Genomic DNA, 19,309 nt, shown 5'->3' on the forward strand with positions numbered 1-19,309 from the left:
ACTGTAAATTTTTCTTTTCAGAAATTGATTGGTGCTCTTTTTGAATGCTCTTTCTTTTGTTTGTTCCCAGTCGTTAATACTAACAGAGGTGCAAACCATATTCTAACTGTCAATGTTGACAAATTCTTTTGGTTAATTCATATTATTTTGACATATGGTATCAGAGCTGGTACACATAGGTTATAAAACCTGTTTTTATTCCCAGTCACATATCTAGATGAAAGGATGAACATATAAAACAGTCACACCATTCAACAGCCTATATGTAACGGAGCAAGTGATGTTGAAAAAATTCAATCTCAGTTCCTAAGTTGCTGTCCTGTGTTAGTGCCTATGCTTACAATTCCCTCAAGATGAGACACCAAATGCAAAACAATCAAGAGGAGGAGGGACAACTTGGGACAACAGACACATGGCAAGGCAGAGGAGTGGAGCAGATGACAATTTCACAGCAGCAAGGACAATTTGGAGAGGGAACGGGGCAATCCACGGGAAGGCTTGACTGTTATGAGGACAAAAGGAAAAGGGAAGGAGCCAAAAAGAATTCAAAGAAGAAAATTGTTGAGAAAAAAGAAGAGGAAGAGTTCCAGCCTCTCTAAAACTGGAGGGATTAGTCTGTTTGTTTAAGTCTTTTGTGTATCTTGAATCTATGTTAATTCCAATGTAAAGAACAGCAAGATAGATCAATAGAACTTTTATTGTAATTCTGGAAAATCTTTTCAGCATAAGCATCAATTTACGAATATTGTTATGATATTTGAGTACATTTATCATTCCATACATAAATTCCAGATTTCTTGTTCCAGTATTATTCTAGTAACAAGACTGCAGCAGCAAGGAAGAGCCAACCCAGCAGCACATCTTCAGCATCTATTTCATCCCCAAACACATTACAATCTCCAACAAACATCCTGATACCACTAATCCAGCAGCAGTGAAGAGCAGCTTCAAGGCAGAACTCCAGGTCTGTAACACCCTACCACTGCATTTTTTGACATGGTGACATGATGAAGCCCCAAGTCTATGAAGCAATGATCTAGTGGTTTGTGGCCTTAACCTTCTTGAGATTCTCTCCAGGTCACTAGCCGTTTGGTGTTAGTGAACAGAAATTTTCCGACCATGTGGCTAGATCACCTGCAAAACAAAGAAATAAAATATGAAATTGATAAAGCTGAAAGAATAAGTAAAAGGGTTGATGCAATAGATAGGATTACAACTTACAACTTTATGAAAAAGAAAATAGTGAGCGAGTCAAGTCTTTTAATCTCATCCAGTTTATTCAGAAAAATTCTTGCCATGTATCCTATTGAAGTTACTTTGACTTCCCTTTTGTTTCTTTTCCAAACTATTAATTAACAAAGGACAAATATTATATTAGAGGTGCAACTAGACAAACAAACATAAAATAACATAACTTTGAGAACATTAGTATTAAGAAATTACTTAAAGTTTTGAGACTGTTCAGTTGATCTGGTAAGGATCTAGGATTATTATATCCAACAAGTCTTCTCTGGCAAAATATATAAGCAGAGAACACCTCTTAATCTCCACAAGTTCAAGAGATAAGATTTTAGAGCTTTTTTTTTTGCACTCTTTGATCCCGTTGAGAATACATAAGATTTGTCAACATCACAAAGATCTTAAAATTTACAAGAATTTTTATCTATTTATATTTGTCTTACCATTGTTGGAACTAATAACATGTTGCTTTAGTAGATTTTCTTTCCCTACATTGCTACCCTACTTGCTTCACATTCCTCTTATCATCACAATAAGTTTACACTGCTATGACAACACGATGAGGCACCATTTTGTGAAGCAATGATCTAGTGGTTTGTTCTTCAAAACTCCTCATTGCTTCTCCATTTCTGTAGTCGTGTTGCTGTTAGTATACTTAACTTTTAAACCCTACAACCAAATCACCTACAAAACCAAGAAAAATAAAGCAAAAAAATGACACCGCTGTAGAAATACATGAAACAAAGTGATACAAGAACACAACTGCAACTTACAAATTTCTGAAGCGCTGTAAATTTTTTTTAATTTCATCCATTTGCTTCAAGAGATTTCTTGCCCTATCTTCCCTTTTCTTATTTCAACAAGTTGTCAAGTAACAAGGGACAAATATCAATATTTGTATAGCAAATAGGTAAACCAACAGAAAATAACGAGACTTTAAGAGTAATCATATTAAGAAATTACCTAAAGGATGAGAGACTGTTTAGTTGATTTGGTAAGGACAGGAAATTATCAAATCTAACATGCCTTTTTGTAGTAAATTATATCCACAAAACACCTCTTAATCTCCAAAGTTTGTGAGATGTAATTCTGCAGAAAAGATGTGAACTTGTCATTATTTCAAAGACGTATAAGAATTTGTTATCAAAGTTAGAAATATCTTACCGCCATAGAACTTATTGCTCAAAAGTTACTGTACAAATATCATAAGCTAAACTTCTAATTCATGTCTTTCATCCAAGGTCACACGTAACTCTCTTGAAGTTGTGTGGATTTCATCTCAAAATTCTTTCAGTATTCACCTTGCATATTAAAACATTCAAATTAAAGAGACATGCTATTCTAGAATAAAAGTGCAATGATAGTGGGAAAATGTAAAACGATCGAGAAAGAATATCTCACATACTTCTTTGATGAACACTGACTAGTTGTACTGCTTTACCAGAATATATAGAGGTTTATCCCTTAATTTTTCTCACCATTTGGTGGACTCCATATGCAAATCAAAGAGTTGGGTACACAATTAGATGTGTGAAGCAGAAAAAACTTTTGATCTTATTGAAAGTTTAAATATGCTTACATGAAGTTGGAGAAGGAAAACTCTAAGCCCCCCAACAATTTCTGCAATATTAATTTAAGTGTGGGAATCCTGCATAGTGTTGTTTGCATAGAGAAAGTAAGTAATGATTCCTTAAATAAGCTATAAAAAGTAAACCATGGATTAACAATGATGGATTTCACAATATATCTTTGCCCAAAACGAAAACAATGAGATAACAATAAAAATACCATACACACAAACAGAAAAAATGCTGTTTGATTAACCGTTGCAACAGCTAGAAGATACAATCTCAGTATTGTAATTTCAGCAAGCAGACACACCAAGAAGTTCAGATCTGGAAAACTTAGACATGCCAGGATTTAGGTTCTAACAGTTCTTGTATTAAGTTGCAGACAGTGGCACCTGAAGAAAAATGAATCAGAAGGAAAATAGTAGAACCCAGATTTGGAAGAGAAAGTAGCAAGGATCTTTAGCTTATGATTTTATCAAAAATTGTAGGTATTGCTTACTTTTGATTACCTTGGAACCACAAGAGTTGAGACAATCCATGAGATGACAAAGTAGAGAAGTTTTGGAACAGAGGAACCACCTTCAATTATTTACTTGCTTCTTGCTGGAAAAAAAAAAAAAAATACTAAATTAAATTACGTGTACTAAAATTTAAATTCAACCATAAATGAGATTGACACAAAACATTACAAGTACCTTATAAAACTCCAATCGAAGAATCTTGTTGGCAACTCAAAATTTTGTTCTAATTAAACAATCTAATAAAAGAAAAAATAAAGTTAGTGGAGTTTAAACTTGAGATAGAGGAGTTATTTTCAAAACAACAAAAAGTAGAAATATAAATAATATAATGGTTTAAAAATTGGAAATACTAATATACCTAAAACGGAAGGAGATCAAGTTTTAAATCAATTGTTCAATTTGAGAATGAAGATAACTCAACACTTGCCTCCACACATTCCTGCCCTTAATTGTAGAAGCATAGAAATAGAAGCCAAAATTATGAAATTTGCATTAAATCTCTAAACTCATGCAAATTAAACAATAATATCATTTAATCTGTATTCAATGACCCTCTCAGAAATTGAAAGAATAAGTGTCTACATAAAAGGAAACAAAAATTCAAAATAAATTAATCACATGCTTGCATAAGGTGAAAATTTACCAGTTACTCTGCTTCAGCAAGATATATAGAAATCCATTACTTGGTTTTGCTCTCATCAATTGGAAGACTCCATATATAAACCCAAGAGTAAGGTAGAAAATGTGTAATTAGATGTGCAGAACAGAAATGATTTGGGATCATTTTAAGCCTTTCCGATGATTTCTGCAACATTGAATCTAAGCATAGCAGTCCTGCATTGTGTTGTTTACATTGAGTAAGTAAACAATGATTCCTTAAATAAGCTATGAAAATCTATTAAATAAACTTGAGGCAGAGGAGTTATTATCAAAAACACAACTAAGTAGAAGTAAAATTTTAGGATGGTCCATATGTTAGAAGATGACAAACCTAAATTGAAATAGATAAGCTTCAAATCAATTCGATGGAATATATTTCAACTTCTGCCCGCTAAATGTTCCTTCCCTGAATTCAAAACTCACCAAAAACTAAGCATAATATTAATTAATCTGTTACTGAAAAATCCTCTGAGGAATTGAAAAATGAAACAAGAACATGAGGAATTTACTTCATTTAGAATTCCTTAAGTTGGAATTTTCCTAAGTTGAAAAGTTTCTTGAGTTACCAATAAATTTATGGAATTAGAAAAGTTGGATTAGAATTTGAGATACAAGATGTTTTGTTAGGTTGATTAAAGTTAAATGAATTACCTGGACAAACCACCATTGAGAGATTCTTGTTGATCATCAGCTGCCAAAGTTCGAATGAGATTAATAACTTCAAAATTAATAGAAAAGATGTTGGATTAAATCAAATCTGGACAATAGTAGAGGTGTCATCAAAATATTTTACAAACCTTTGATGGAATTAGACGTATCTGTGCCATCAGGAAAATTAGAAAAAGAAGCTCCGATGATCAACTTCGTACTCCTTTGAATTGTAGATGAATTTGCCATCTATTACAACTTTAGGAATTTGAGCAATCTTTGAGGAATATTTTCCCGTAACCCTTTTCCATCGTTTTATAAGCAGTGGACAATCTGTAATTTGTAAAGACTGAAGTGAGGATAGCAGGGTTTGCAGGGATCTGAGTTTTGGGCATTCGGAAATTTGTAAATCTTCAAGATAGGTGAGGTTGCTCAGATCTTGGATTGATTCAAGCTGTGGGAGATCATAGATTGTCAAACTCTCAAGAGAGGTGAGGCCGCTGAGACTTGGAATTGATTTGATCCTTGGGCATCCGGAAATTTGTAAACCTTCAAGAGAGGTGAGGTTGCTCAGATCTTGGATTGATTCAAGCTGTGGGAGACCATCGATCTCCAACTGTTGAAGAGAGGTGAGGTTGCTCAGATCTGAGATTGATTCAAGCTGTGGGAGATCAGCGATCGTCAACAAGCCAAGAGAGGTGAGGCCGCTGAGATTTGGAATTAGTTCAAGCTGAGGGAGTTCCCAGATATGCAAGCATTCTAGAGAGGTGAGATTGGTGAGGTCTGAGATTGATTTAAGTTGTGGGAGGCTGCCGATGTCCAACTCTTTTAGAGAGGCGAGCATTCCCATTCCCTTGTCATCTTCACATTCATTAATTAAGAGTTGTCTAAGGCTGGCGGGAACACCTTCTCTCACCGACAATTTTGGACATAGAACTATTGTAATAGACTCAAGGCAAGAAAGATGTTGTAGACCTAAAGGCAAGGATTCAAGATTTCTACAAGCAAGTAAACATATTTCTCGAAGACACGTGCTATTATCAAAAGACTCAGCAATTGATTTTAGCTCTTCACAAGCCCTGATTTCGATGGATGTAAGTGCCTCAGGGAACGGACCATCTAATGATATGCACTTGAGCGAGTCACAGTAAACAACCTTTATGGACTCAATACGAGAACAAACACTTAAATCCTTCAAAAATTTTAGTTCTCTACAGCTTCCAATCGTAAGCCTTTTTAGAGATAAAGGTAAGACATCGCTATCAATGGATGTTAGACTCTGACAGGAATTAATATGAAATTCTTCCAGAGATGATGGTAGCATGCCCCTTCCAATAGATCTTAGATTCTGGCACTCACTAATCTCAAGAGAATTTATATTGGAAAGAAAATTGGCGTTTTTCAAACTTTGCCATGATTTCAGAATCTCTTCATTATGAGCAATCCTCAAACGATATACTCTTTGAGAACCTTTCTTTAATTTATCTTCAACTGTCAAAATATTTGCAAGATATTTAGAATCCAAATTCTCAAAATCAATTGAACCATCATTACACACCGTTCCTTCACAACCATCAATTTCTAATTTGCAATGAATGGGATAATTTGAGAATGAGACCACCAACTTTGGACAATCCTTAATAACAAATCTTTCTAATAAAGAAAGACGATTAGGTACTTTTCCAATAAGTTGGGGACATCTTACAATAGAAAGCACACGCAGCTTAGGATAAATTTCAGTATCTTCATTTCCTCTCCAGTCGTCCCAATGCTCCCATTCTTCCAAATCCTCAAAATGAAGAAATTTTAATGACTTGAAAGGTGTTTGAAAATCTATTCTTTTTAGACTTGCCATCTTTTTAATGGTTAAGTCTTCAAGTGAGCTGAACATTTCAAGTGAAGGCAAAGACGTGCACCTCTTACATTCTTCTAATTTAAGAACCACCAAATTAGAGAGCCATGACCAATCTCCTAACCAAGATGGAAAACTTTCACCACCATAGCCTCTGATTGTGAGTTCTTTTAAACTGATAGGAGGTTTTAGCTTGTCAAGTAGATTCATTTCTACATCTGTTGCCTGTGAGTTTACTTGATGTCCCCATTTTAGTAACAACACTTTTAGTTCGCTCATATTGCTTAATATTTGCCCTGGTATTTGATTTGAACCTGTCACATTCTGTAATCCTGAAATGTGAAGCTCTCCTTGAAGAAAACTTAAGCTCCTCAAATCTTCCAAATAAGAATGTTTATCCTCTCCCACAATAAAATTAGACAACACTTGAAGATTTTTCAACTCTTTCATTCCAAGTGGCAACTCTTTCAATGAATTTCGACCACTTATATCAAGATGACATAGATTGGTCAAATATTTCATGTTAGAAGGTAACTTCGTGAGATCAGAACAATCTTTCAATAACAAAGCTTGCAAGTAAAATAATTGGCACGTTGACTCAGGCAAACTTCTTATTTTAGTACTAGAGAAATTGAGATACCTTAGATGTATCATATCTCCAATTGAGTCAGGTAAATGAAAGATTTGATACCCTTCAAAAGATAGTGCTCTCAACATTTTAAACTTTGGTAATAAATAAAAAATAACAGTAGCACTTATATAACAGTTTGACTTAGGCTTCACAGGCAAAAATGTTCTTAGACTTTTTGCTTTTTCCAAGGGTTCAAATTTATTTTTTCTAGTATAACGATCAGGTTCATAAGTAACATGACGAACCTTTTCGAAATTTTCTGGAAGCTCAACAATATCTTGCCCAAATCTAAAAGCGATTCCTTTAAAAACCCATTGAGCAAGGTCATGAACAAGATCATGCATAACATATTTAGAACTATGACTGCTCGATTGTTGGAAAAGCGACCATAAACATAATTTAAGAAAACACTCACTTGCCTCAGATGGTTGAACAATACCCTCCGCAATCCATAAAAGTGCAAGTTCCTTCTCCTCAAATTCGTAATCCTGAGGAAAAATTGCGCAATAGCCAAAACATCTTTTTAGATCCGAAGGAAGATAAAGATAGCTTAGCTTTAATGCTGGGAGAATGCCATCACTGTCATTATTTGTACTCCATATTTTGCTATCTAATATTTTCTCCCAGATATCGCTCCGCTTAAAGCGTAGAAGACAACCGAGGGTCTTTGCTGCCAGTGGTAGGCCTTTGCACCTATTAAGAACTCTTTCATAAATTGAATTGGAAATTTGATCAGCATTAGCAGCTGCATTAGGCCCAAACGCATGCTCCTCAAACAAGGATTTACAGTCTCCGCCGGATAAAAGACTTAATGGATAAGTATGATTGCATCTTATTTCTTGTGCAACATGTTCATGGCGTGTTGTCACGATCATCGTGCTTCCAAGTGCACCAGCTGCAAAAGGAGACTTAAGCTTTTCCCATTCGATGTATTCCACCTTCCATATATCGTCTAATACTATCAAGAATTTTTTTCCACTTACTGCCTCTTTCAGCTGATCTTGGACATCGTTTAAATTATCTGGAGCGGGGGACGAAAATTTCTCAAGAAGTTTCTTTGAGATTGTGAGAACGTCAAAGGTGGTTGTGGTTGAAACACACAGCCACGCTTTTTTGTCAAACTTGATATCTTCCAACTCCTTGTGATTGTACACTTCTCGAGCAATTGTTGTTTTGCCGATCCCTCCCATGCCAACAACTGCTATTACTTGAAAGTTGGCACCGCTTTTCACCAATTTCAATAGTTCGGCTTCATCTTCATTTCTGCCATAAACCTTTTGTTCAGGTGGGACGCCTGAAGTTTCCTCTGGTTTTTGCGGCGCAGAGACGCTAGTTGGTGGCAGTCTAAAAAGCTCCGGGAACTCACGTTCTTCTGATCCTTGCCCACAAAGTTGTTCCAACTGGCTATTGATTTCTTTGATCTTGGATCCCATCTGGACAGCGCTAAATCCTTTGCTAGAGCTAGCCTGGTGTTGTGCCTTCAGTTTGTGTCGCAAAGCTTCGTAGGCAAACTCATCCAGTACGTCCTCAGCATCAAAAGCCCAGTGTTGAAGATTGTCAAGCCAGTTCTTAACGCTTTCATCTGAGAGTTGCAAGTCTTCCGCTTCGCGAAGAAGATTTCTAATGTGTTTCAACTTCTTCTCCAGCTCTTTGATCTCTGAATCCACCCCTCCAACAAACTGCCGGGCAAAGTCCCGCACTTTATTGGAGCTCAATATCTTACTCAACCCGTTAAGGAGTACGGAGACGACAGGCTCAAGAACGAATTCCATGGTTCGATAGCTGGAAATTAGGAAAGATACAAGATTGTAACAAGAAGGGAAGAATGTGACAAAGAAAGAGAAAGTTGTGAATTTTGTTTATAAGAAGAGTGCTCAAAATCAAAAAATATTTTAGTCAAAGTCATAAAAATCAACGTTGGGATGTTTTGATTGTGATGCCAAGTTTGTCACATTGTTTTCCAGTGTGATTTACAGCTCATGCCTTTTAAAAAGAAAAATGAATAATTGAGCACTAATATATTTATATTTTTTATTTTATATATATTATTTTTCTTCGAAGAAGAAGAAATTTGCAATGTTTTTTTGGTAAGTAGATAAAATACTGAATGTAGCTGAGGGTGGCTGAAGTTTCTTGTGGAAAAGAGATGTTTGAGTTTACTCTCTTCTGTTTCCAGGCAGCGCTCCTAACGATGAGCTCAATTAGTATGCTTTTTTCTAACAGATGGGCCATTATTTGATGTGGCTCTCTCAACCAACCAAAACCACTGATAGCCCCACTCTTTCAATTAGTATGTTAAATTGCATATGAATTTGGACATATACAGGTGTAAGACAGTAGGTAAGAGAGGAGCAGTGTCGGTGGGGTAGAGGGCAGAAATGTCATTTCACTTACATGTACATGTATAATTTGATGTGTCGATGGATGAATGATTTATCGATTCAATTACTTAGGAGGCTTGGATGTTTTTCCTTCTCCCGTAATAATAATAATCTAAAACAGCCAAAAGCAGCTGGAGCTTTTTGTTGCCTTGGGCTAAAAGTTTTGGGTTAAACAGGTCAATAAAATTTATTAATAAAAATTATTAATTCATTATTTTTAAAAAAATTATAATTAACCATTTTTTTTGTATGAATTGAAAATATTTTATTTTTAATATATTTCAACAACATGACTTAAAATTATACTTTTTATGTGATGATATAGCCATCGGTTGCCCCAAAAGCCTCAAAAAGTCTGAAATTATATTCTTTCCTAAAATTTATTTTTAAAAAATACATTCAAAATAAAACAAAAAAATTATATTGTTTTGTCTTTTACATTAAAAAGTTTTTTAAGTTGAAAGCTGGAAATTTTTTTTTACTATTTAGTCTCGTAAAAAAGTTTATTTAGGTTTCAATAAAATATTATTCTCATTAAAAAAATTTGAATGAATAATATATACTTAAAAAATAAAAAATAAAATTTTTTACATTAATAAATATCATTTTGATAAAAATAATTTAAAACTAAAATACGTAATAAAGAAGTTATAAAAGAGTTGATGTTATTTTTTCTAATTTATCGATCATGATTCACTTGAAATATAAAAGTCGTAACATTAACTAGGTTACGATGTTAACTCTTGAATATATCATTTGTTCACCTAATTTGCTTTTGTTATTAGAGTTAATTTAATTTATCTAAATAATAAAATCAATTTTTTTGCTCAAACAATAAAACCTACGTGTACTTATCACCGATCTACATATCAATGATGATGTATTATTATATAATTAGTTGATTTTAAATTAAAAAATAACATACAATTATATAATGACAAATCATTATTAGTAACTTTATTAATACTTCTTATAAATGCATATTTAACATCACTTCAGTTTGATCAAACTAAATTGATACTGTTATTTTGATAATATGAAACCATTAAACCAATTGAATTTATAACAATTGTACATAAGATTTTGGATAGAGTTGATTTTGTTTAAGTAATTCAAATTTAACCTTAAATTCAAATTAAATAAATCAAGTTTAAACAAAAAAATTAAATTTATTTTTATAAATAATTTAAATTTAAATTAATTTGAATAGAATCTAAAATTAAATTAATTTTAAGACGGAGTTGCCTTCATTTATCTAAATTAATTGTATTGTCACAGGATTATCTTTTTCCTAGTAAAGTTATGAAAAAAAAGTCTTATGTGATGTAGTTAAATCCTCCACTTTTGTATTTTTTCATTTCTTATATCAATTATTAAAATGATCACTCAATAAAATTTACTAATTTATTGTTTTAAAAAAAATTATAATTAACCCTTTATTTCTAGTATGAATTGAAGATATTTTATTTATAATTTTTTTTATTTTAATAATATTTTCATAATGTGTATTAAAATTATACTCTTTTTATTAGTATAGTTACTTGCGTCTCAAAAGAAACTAAAATTATATTGAGTGACATGTCGCAATTGAATCCTTCATCCGAAGTTTTGCTTCAAAATAAAGCAACCTACACTTAAGGGGTGTTTCATTTAAATAATATTTTATTATCAAAATAGAGAGATTATTTTGAAGATAAATTATTTAGAAGATTACTAGATATAAATGATTATTATGTTTAATAAAATTTGATAAATATAAATAATTATTATATTTTGGTAAAGATAATAAAATAACAGTAATAAATTATTTTATTTAAATATTTTTAAATATAATAATTTGTAAATATTTTTATATTAATTAAAAATAAATTTATTTTTGTTTCAAAAAATTAATAAATAATAATATAATTATAATAAAATAAAATTATCTTCATCATTTTTTAATATTTAAGATAAAAATAATAATTAGATTACCATTTATATTATTTATTATGTCAATATTAATAATAAAAAATTATTATAATATTTTATTATTAATAAATAAAAAATAACTTATTAAAATAATTTTTAAATTTTAAAACCAAACATCATATAGGGTACCTTTTAATGGTGGCCTCACCAATGGCAGCTTGGGAGGAGTGTCATGACCCTGCCCCGCTGCAGCGGCTGCTGGGCCTGCCTGCAATTATTCTGCTCCGCCCCGGTGCAAAAATAGGGACCAAAAGTCAATTATTGAAGTGACCGGTCTGTGAAAAATAAAAATAAATACAGAGCCATTGTTTGTATCTTTCTTCAGCTCCCAACATATTTATTGTACTGGCATGTCCCATCCATTTTCTGAACTCCTCCTCCGTACTGTCATAAGATTAACTTTTCTCGGGCAAAGTTATGGAAAATGTGCCCCGTGTGATCTTTTCAGGTCCTCACTTTCGAGTTTTCTCCTATTTTTTCCCTATTTTTCTTCCATCGTGCATTCTTATATTAGTCATTGGATTGACAGATCAATACAATTTACTAATTCATGTTTTCAACAAAATTAAAATGGCCAAATGCTATTTTCCACCTCTGGATTGCTGCAAATCTAATTAATTAATTATTTATTATTACAAATTTAAGTACTCATACTTTTTTTTAATTTTTTTATTATAAAAAATAAAATTATTATTTAATAAAAATATTTTTAAAATTAAAAATTTATTATATTTTTATTTTTATATTTAAAAATTATGCACACTTATAATCGATTTATATATCAATAATAAAATATTATTATATAATTGATTAATTTTAAATTAAAAATAAAATAACATATAATAATATAATAATAAATCATTATTAGTACCTTTATTGGTATTTCTCATGAATGCATACTTAACATTACTTTAATTTGATCAAACTAATTTGATATTGTTATTTTGATAGTATGAAACTATTAAACCAATTGAATTTATAATAATTGTATATGAGGTTTTGGATAAAATTGAATTTGATTTTAGTAGTTTGAACTCAAATTTAAGCTTAAATTAAATAAATCGAATTCGAATAAAATGACTAAACTTGTTTTTATAAATAATTTAAATTTAAATTAATTCAAATAGAATCTAAAATTAAATTAATTTTAAGACAAAGTTACCTCCGCTTATCTAAATTAATTGTACCGTCACGAGATTATCTTTTTCCAGACAAAGTTATGAAAAATGCACCCCATGCGATGTAGTTAAGTTCTCCATTTTTGTATATTCTCATTTCTTAGATCAATTATTGAAGTGATCGATTAGTAAAATTTATTAATTCATTGTTTTTAAAAAAATTATAATTACCTTTTTGTTTTCGATATGAATTGAAAATATATTTTTTAAATTTTTTAAAATTTAATAATATTTCCACAACGTGTTTTAAAAGTATACTCTTTGTGTGATAATATAGATATTTGTATCTTGTAAGAAGTTAAAATTATATCGAACAACATGTTACAGTTGAATTCTTCTTTTGAAGTTTTGCTTCAGAATAAAGCAATTTGGGATAACTTTTAATGGTGACCTCATTGATGACAACATTCGGAGGAGGCCCATGCGGCGACTCCTCGTCCCTCTGCCCATTATTCTACTTCACTTGACAAAAATCAATTATTGAAGTGATCGATCAGTAAAAAATAAAAATGAATACATAATCATTATTTCCTTGACTCTTCCTCTGTACAATCATGGGTAACGTTTTCCAGGAAATGTTAAGGAAAATGTGATCATGTGATATAGTCAGAACTTAAATCCTCCACTTTTACATTTTGTCTATTTTTCTCTCCATTACACATTCTTATATCAATTATTAAACTGACTAGCCAATAAAATTTAATAATTTATTATTTTTAATAAATTTATAATTAACCATTTGTTTTCTATATAAATTGAAAATATTTGATTTTTAATTTTATTTATATTTCAATAACATGGCTTGAAATTGTAGCCTTTCATATGTTGATATAATTATTAGAAAATTCTTTGTATTGAGATGTCCCAACTATTCCCTTTACACAACCCTTAACCACTAACATATTTATATTTTTTTAATAATTAAATTATTTACTATTCTCCCTCATCACTTCCTCGGAATTGTCATGGGTTAATTGTATATATTATCACAGGGTTAATGTTTTCCAGACAAAATTTTGGAAAATGCGCCCACATAATTTTGTCAAGTTCCCATTTCTTTTCCTTTATTTCTTACATCAATTATTAAATTGACCAACCAATAAAATTTATTATTTTCAAGAAAATTATAATTAATTATTATTATTTTAAAATTTTTAATTTTTAATTTTTAATTTTTAATAATATTTCAACAATGTGGCTTGAAATTATATCCTTTTCTAGAATTTATTTCTACCAAATACATTCAAAATAAAACAAAAAAATATATATATATATTGTTTTGTTTTTTATATTAAAAATTTTTTTACGATGAAAGTTTGAATTTTTTTACTATTTAGCCTGTTAAAAAATTTATCTAGTTCCAATAAAACATCATTCTGATTAGAAAAAAAAAATTGAATGAACCATATACACTTAGAAAATAAAGGAAAAATAAAAGTTTTTACATCAATAAACATCATTTTGATAAAAATATTTTTAAACTAAGATACATAATAAAAAAAGTATAAGAGAGTTGATATTATCTTTTATAATCTATCGAATTATGATTTACTCGAAATATAGAGATCGTAACATTAATTGAATTATGACGTTATCACTTAACCGTATAATTCATTCACCTAAGTTGCTTTTCTTATTAGAGTTAATTTAATTTATCTAAATTATAAAATCAATTTTTTTGTTCAAACAATAAAAAGTTATGTATATTTATTATTAATTTATATATAAACAATGATATATTATCATATAACTAAATAATTTTAAATTAAAAATTAAATAACATAAAATCACGAAATAACAGATTATTATTAATATTTTTTTATAAATAGACATTTAACATTGGTCGATGAATGGATGTACAATACTTCTTACAAATGCAGGTCAGAGAGGAGTAGTGTCAGTGGGGTAGAGGACAGAAACGTCATTTCACTTACATGTGCATGTATGGTTTGATGTGTTGGTGGATGGATGATTCATCGATTCAATTAATTAGGGGGCTTTGGATGCTTTTCCTTCTCCCATAATAATAATAAAAAACAGTCGGAAGCTGAAGCTTTTTCTGTCTTGGGCTAAAAGTTTGGATATCATCTTTAATAGAAATTATTTCAATTATATATTTCATGCTCTAAACGCCTAGTCTGTCAAGAAAAAGAAATTTTTTTATCGAACTATTTTATACAAAAATCGATATAATTTAATATCAATATAAGATAGTTCAATCAATTATTGCATTATTTCTTTGTTTGTTTCTTTGTTTCTTTGTATCTTTCCTTAGCTCCTACCAGATTCTTTGTACGTGCCATGTGATGTAGTCAAGTCTTCCATTATTGCATTTTGTCATTTCATTTTGGCTATTTTTATCCCCATCATGCATTCTTATATCAATTATTGGATTGATTGGTCAATAAAATTTACTAAATTATTGTTTTCAAAAAAATTATAATTAATCATTTATTTTCACTATGAATTCAAAATATGTTATTTATAATTTTTAAAATTTTAATAATATTTCAACAATGTGGCATGAAATTGTAGTCTTTTTTTTCAAATTTATTTTCACAAAATATATTAGAATAAACAAAATCTAACCAAAATATGTTGTTTATAATAAAAAAAAAAATTTAAGTTAAAAGTTTGAACTTTCTTTATCATTTAGTCTCGTCAAAAAGTTTATTTGGGTATTAATAAAACATCATTCTCATTAATAAATTTAAAATAAACAAAATACAGTTAAAAAATAAAAGAAAAATAAAGGGATTTACATCAATAAATATCATTTTCATTAAAATAATTTCAAATAAAGATACATAATAGAAAAATTATAAGAAAGACATAATTCATATCTAGAGGTTAGAATTGTTTTTTAATAACACATTACAAGTTTAGTCTTTTAATAAATAATTTGAAAATTTAATCCGTTAAAAAGAAAACAACCAAGTTTGATTCACCAAAAATTGTCTTCATTAGCCAAAATTATCTCAGTCGTTATTTATGAATTAACACGAAAAATTTATATCATTAATTTGTAATGATGTTAGAGGTTAATTTTTAATTTATGCGATAAAAAAGAAGTTTAGTCTCATAAAGAGAGTTATTCTTTTAATAAGAAAAAAAAAGTTTAGTCCCTTCATAAGAAAAAAAAAGTTTAGTCCCTTCATTAGAAAAAAAGGGAACTTACACAACTTTCCATTGAATGAGTCAAACTAATTACCTTGCTTTCGAAACAAAACAATCATAATTATATTTATTTGGTATTTTCAATAAGAAATATTAAAAGTTTAGTTCTCTTTATCAGAAAATCTAAAATTTTAATTTTCTTAATAAAAAACTTTGAAAGTTCAATTTTTTCAATTAAAAAATTTTCAATTCATTTAATTAAAAAAAATCATACCTCTCATATTTTTATCTTTATTTTTACTTTATAAATATTAATTTATACTCAATAATTGGTTTTTATTTATTATTTGAATAGATAGAAATAGAATCTTGTATCTTCATTTTCATGTGGGCATGAGGATCGATGAAGATAAAGGTAGCCACCATTAATGACCGCTTTTGTTTTTTTAAATTGTTTTCTAAAATCCAAATTTGACATGATCTAAACTGACACGAATATTTTAAAGAAATATTATTTTAATAAATTTAAACTGACACGATATAAACATGATCCAAAGATATGAATTATCAAATCTAGGTGTAATGTTTACGTTGCCTTTGAAGTGTATGATACTCCAATTCACATTCATTATCTCAAAGACTAAATGCTACTTGCTTTATGACTTATAATCAACATCAATTTCTTGTTTAACTAATGCATTCAAATTCCGAAATTATACAACAATTTCTCTAGCTTTTTATTTATTTTCATTATCATTCTTGACTTGGGGTCATCTTTACCCCATAATACAAGTCTTTGCAAGTCAACTCTTTTGCCCTTTTTTTTAATTTCTTCTCACAAAGTGAACCCCCCTCCCAAGATGCTTGACAATATTATAAAATAAATTTTAAAAACAATATTATGAGTATATATATTTTTATACATAATTTATATACATATATAATATATTATTATGTGATTATATATTATTTTATATTTAATTCAAAATCATTAAATTACATCAAGATAAATCATTTATATATTTAAATTATGTATAAATAATATGTACATATAATTTTATTGAAATTTTAAACTATAAATGTAAATTGCCACTATAATCTTAGCAAAATAGCATTAAACTATATTTCAATTTTGATTGTTTCTATACCATAACATATATATCAATAGAAATTATCCACTTCAATTAACTATCATCATCAATCTTGTTGAGAATCCTAATTTGTTTCCTCTTTTGATTTGCTTTTGATGTTTGAGTTTGTATTTCTTTAAGAAAACTTGTTAAAATAAGGTGTGTATGATTATGTTTAAACTATAAAACCGAATCAAACAGTTTAAAACTTATGGTTTGGTTTTGGTTTTGCATTGAAAATTTTTTAAACTACTTTTTAAATTTAAATTACAGTTGGAACGATTAATTTAATTAAAAAAAAATCATACCTCCCATGTTGTTATCCTTAATTTTACTGTATAAGTATTAATTTATATTTAATAGTAATTTTTTATTTATTATTTGGTGAGATAGAAATAGAATCTTGTATTTTCATTTTCATGTGGGCACGAAAGTCGGTGGAGATAAAGACAACTACCATTAATGACTGCTTTTATTTTTTGGAATTGTTTTCTAAATACGTTCTATGAAAGTGGGACAACTCACCATGATAATAGTATATGCTTTGTGATTTTTTCTTTGGCTAAATGTCTATTTTCCACCTAAAGTTTGATGTAAATCCAATCTTTCACTCATTAATTATTAAACACCGAAACTCGTTCTATAAACTATTAAAATTAATAAAAATAGTTAATTTTAAGAATAAAATCATCATTTAACTAATCATATTTTTAGTTAAATGATAATTTTATCTTTACTTCTAACAATTAATTTCATCAAATAAATAAATATTTAAATTTTTGTAAAATTAATAGCTAAAAATTTGTCTTTTCACTAAACCTAGGGTGGAAAAGGAAATAGTCTTTTGGCCTTCATAAAAATCAACTTTGAGTTGTTTGATTGTGATGTCGAGGCCAACTTTGTCATATTGTTTTCAAGTGTTAATTACAACTCATGCCTTTAAAAATAAAAAATAAATAATAGAGAATCATTCTTCGAATTATTCTTCGTATCTTTATATAGAACAAATTAAGACATAATTGATATCTAGATGTTAGAATTGCTTTTTAATAACACATTACAAGTTTAGTTTCTTAATAGATAATTTGAAAATTCAATCCCTTAAGAAGAAAACAACCAAGTTTAATTTGCCAAAAATTGTCTTCATTAGCCAAAATTATCTCACTAATTATTTATGAATTACTACAAAAAATTCATATCATTAATTTTTAATGACATTAGAGGTTGACCTAAATTTGTGCGATAAACGGAAGTTTAGTCTCATCAAAATGAAAATAAAATAAAGTTATTCTTTTAATAAGAAAAAAAAACTTCAATCATTTCCTTAGAAAAAAATGAACTTACACAATTTTTTATTGAAGGATTCAAACTAATTACTTGGTGTCAAACTAATTACCTTGCTTTTAAAACAAAACAATTATAATTATATTTATTTGGTACATTCAATAAGAAATATTAAAAGTTTGGTTCATTTATATATATATATATATATATATATATATATATATATATAAATGATTTAAAAAGTTTAAAAGATAATAATTGAATCGCGTATCAAAAATCTAATTTTTTATATCATATATCATATTATATGATATCTCTTTAAAAATTCAACATAGTCAAACCTTTTCAAAGACCCTAATCATACCAAAATGACTGAATTACACCTGCATGCAGATGGGATTGCTATAAGAGAAGTGTGAGGAAGAAAGAGAAACTTGTTAATTTTGTTTTTAATAGTGCTCTAAATAAAATGATATTTTAGTCAACGTATAGATAAAGAAAGGAAAAGAATCTTTCATAAAAATCAACTCTGTCATATTGTTGAATTTTCTCAAACAGCAGACGGGGCGTTTGACGATGGTTCGGATATGTTGAGCGGTGTATTTCAAAGAGCACAAGAATGCTATGTATTCTTCGGTTGAAATATCATAAACAAGGCCTGCAGAGAGGGCCTTTTGCCGGTTGACGTGGCCCGAGCCATGAGCCCATGGGTGTGAAAATCCACCGTCTGAAGCAGTATGAAGAGGGGAGTTGGTATTGTCCATAGTATAGGCTGTAGTCATTAAAGCCGATTTGATGGCACTGGGCTCCAATGTGGGTCGGCTGCTTTCAGCGATGCATAAAAAATTCAAGGTTTAGTATTAAACAAATCTGGCTGGGCTGATACTCCACCATTGTGTGGGCAAGACATAGACGTACCTAAATGTCCAAAACAAATCGAGCATCTTAATATAATTAATAAAAGGCATGAGCTCCTGTCATATTCTTTGTACGCCCCATGGGATGTAGTCAAGTCCTCTGCTTTTGCCTTTTGTCATTTCTTTTTGACCAAATGACTATTTTCCACCCAAGGTTTAGAATAAAACTACTTCTCATCCGTTAACTATCAAAAATTCAAATATCTATC

At 29.5% G+C, this 19,309-nt stretch overlaps 3 protein-coding genes across 18 annotated transcripts in view; 1 reads left to right on the top strand and 2 right to left on the bottom strand.

Annotated features, from left to right (window-relative positions):
* LOC123220650 overlaps positions 1 to 19,309 on the top strand; it is a 60,833-nt gene that overhangs the window by 25,139 nt on the left and 16,385 nt on the right. The window lies entirely within an intron of this gene.
* Positions 1 to 19,309, bottom strand: part of LOC123220620 (putative disease resistance RPP13-like protein 1) — an 87,311-nt gene that overhangs the window by 17,298 nt on the left and 50,704 nt on the right. The window lies entirely within an intron of this gene.
* Positions 680 to 9,076, bottom strand: LOC123220610 (putative disease resistance protein At3g14460). 16 transcript variants are annotated; one of them, XM_044643073.1, is made up of 14 exons: positions 5,189 to 9,075; positions 4,789 to 5,050; positions 4,643 to 4,682; positions 3,975 to 4,165; positions 3,690 to 3,770; positions 3,506 to 3,567; positions 3,033 to 3,413; positions 2,819 to 2,887; positions 2,645 to 2,728; positions 2,404 to 2,540; positions 2,203 to 2,328; positions 2,013 to 2,089; positions 1,683 to 1,923; positions 680 to 1,134 (listed from the first exon to the last, which is right to left on the bottom strand). In XM_044643073.1, the coding sequence occupies exons 1-2, from the start codon at positions 8,892 to 8,894 to the stop codon at positions 4,827 to 4,829; spliced, it is 3,930 nt and encodes a 1,309-aa protein (XP_044499008.1). In that variant the 5' UTR covers positions 8,895 to 9,075; the 3' UTR covers positions 680 to 1,134; positions 1,683 to 1,923; positions 2,013 to 2,089; positions 2,203 to 2,328; positions 2,404 to 2,540; positions 2,645 to 2,728; positions 2,819 to 2,887; positions 3,033 to 3,413; positions 3,506 to 3,567; positions 3,690 to 3,770; positions 3,975 to 4,165; positions 4,643 to 4,682; positions 4,789 to 4,826. The 16 variants fall into 16 exon arrangements, with proteins under 16 accessions (XP_044499008.1, XP_044499004.1, XP_044498992.1 ...); XM_044643069.1 differs by adding an exon at positions 4,323 to 4,397 and having other exon boundaries at positions 4,789 to 9,075; XM_044643057.1 differs by adding an exon at positions 4,323 to 4,420 and having other exon boundaries at positions 4,789 to 9,075.

The sequence above is a fragment of the Mangifera indica genome, chromosome 7 (genome assembly GCF_011075055.1).
Source record: "Mangifera indica cultivar Alphonso chromosome 7, CATAS_Mindica_2.1, whole genome shotgun sequence".
NCBI classification, from domain to species: domain Eukaryota; kingdom Viridiplantae; phylum Streptophyta; class Magnoliopsida; order Sapindales; family Anacardiaceae; genus Mangifera; species Mangifera indica.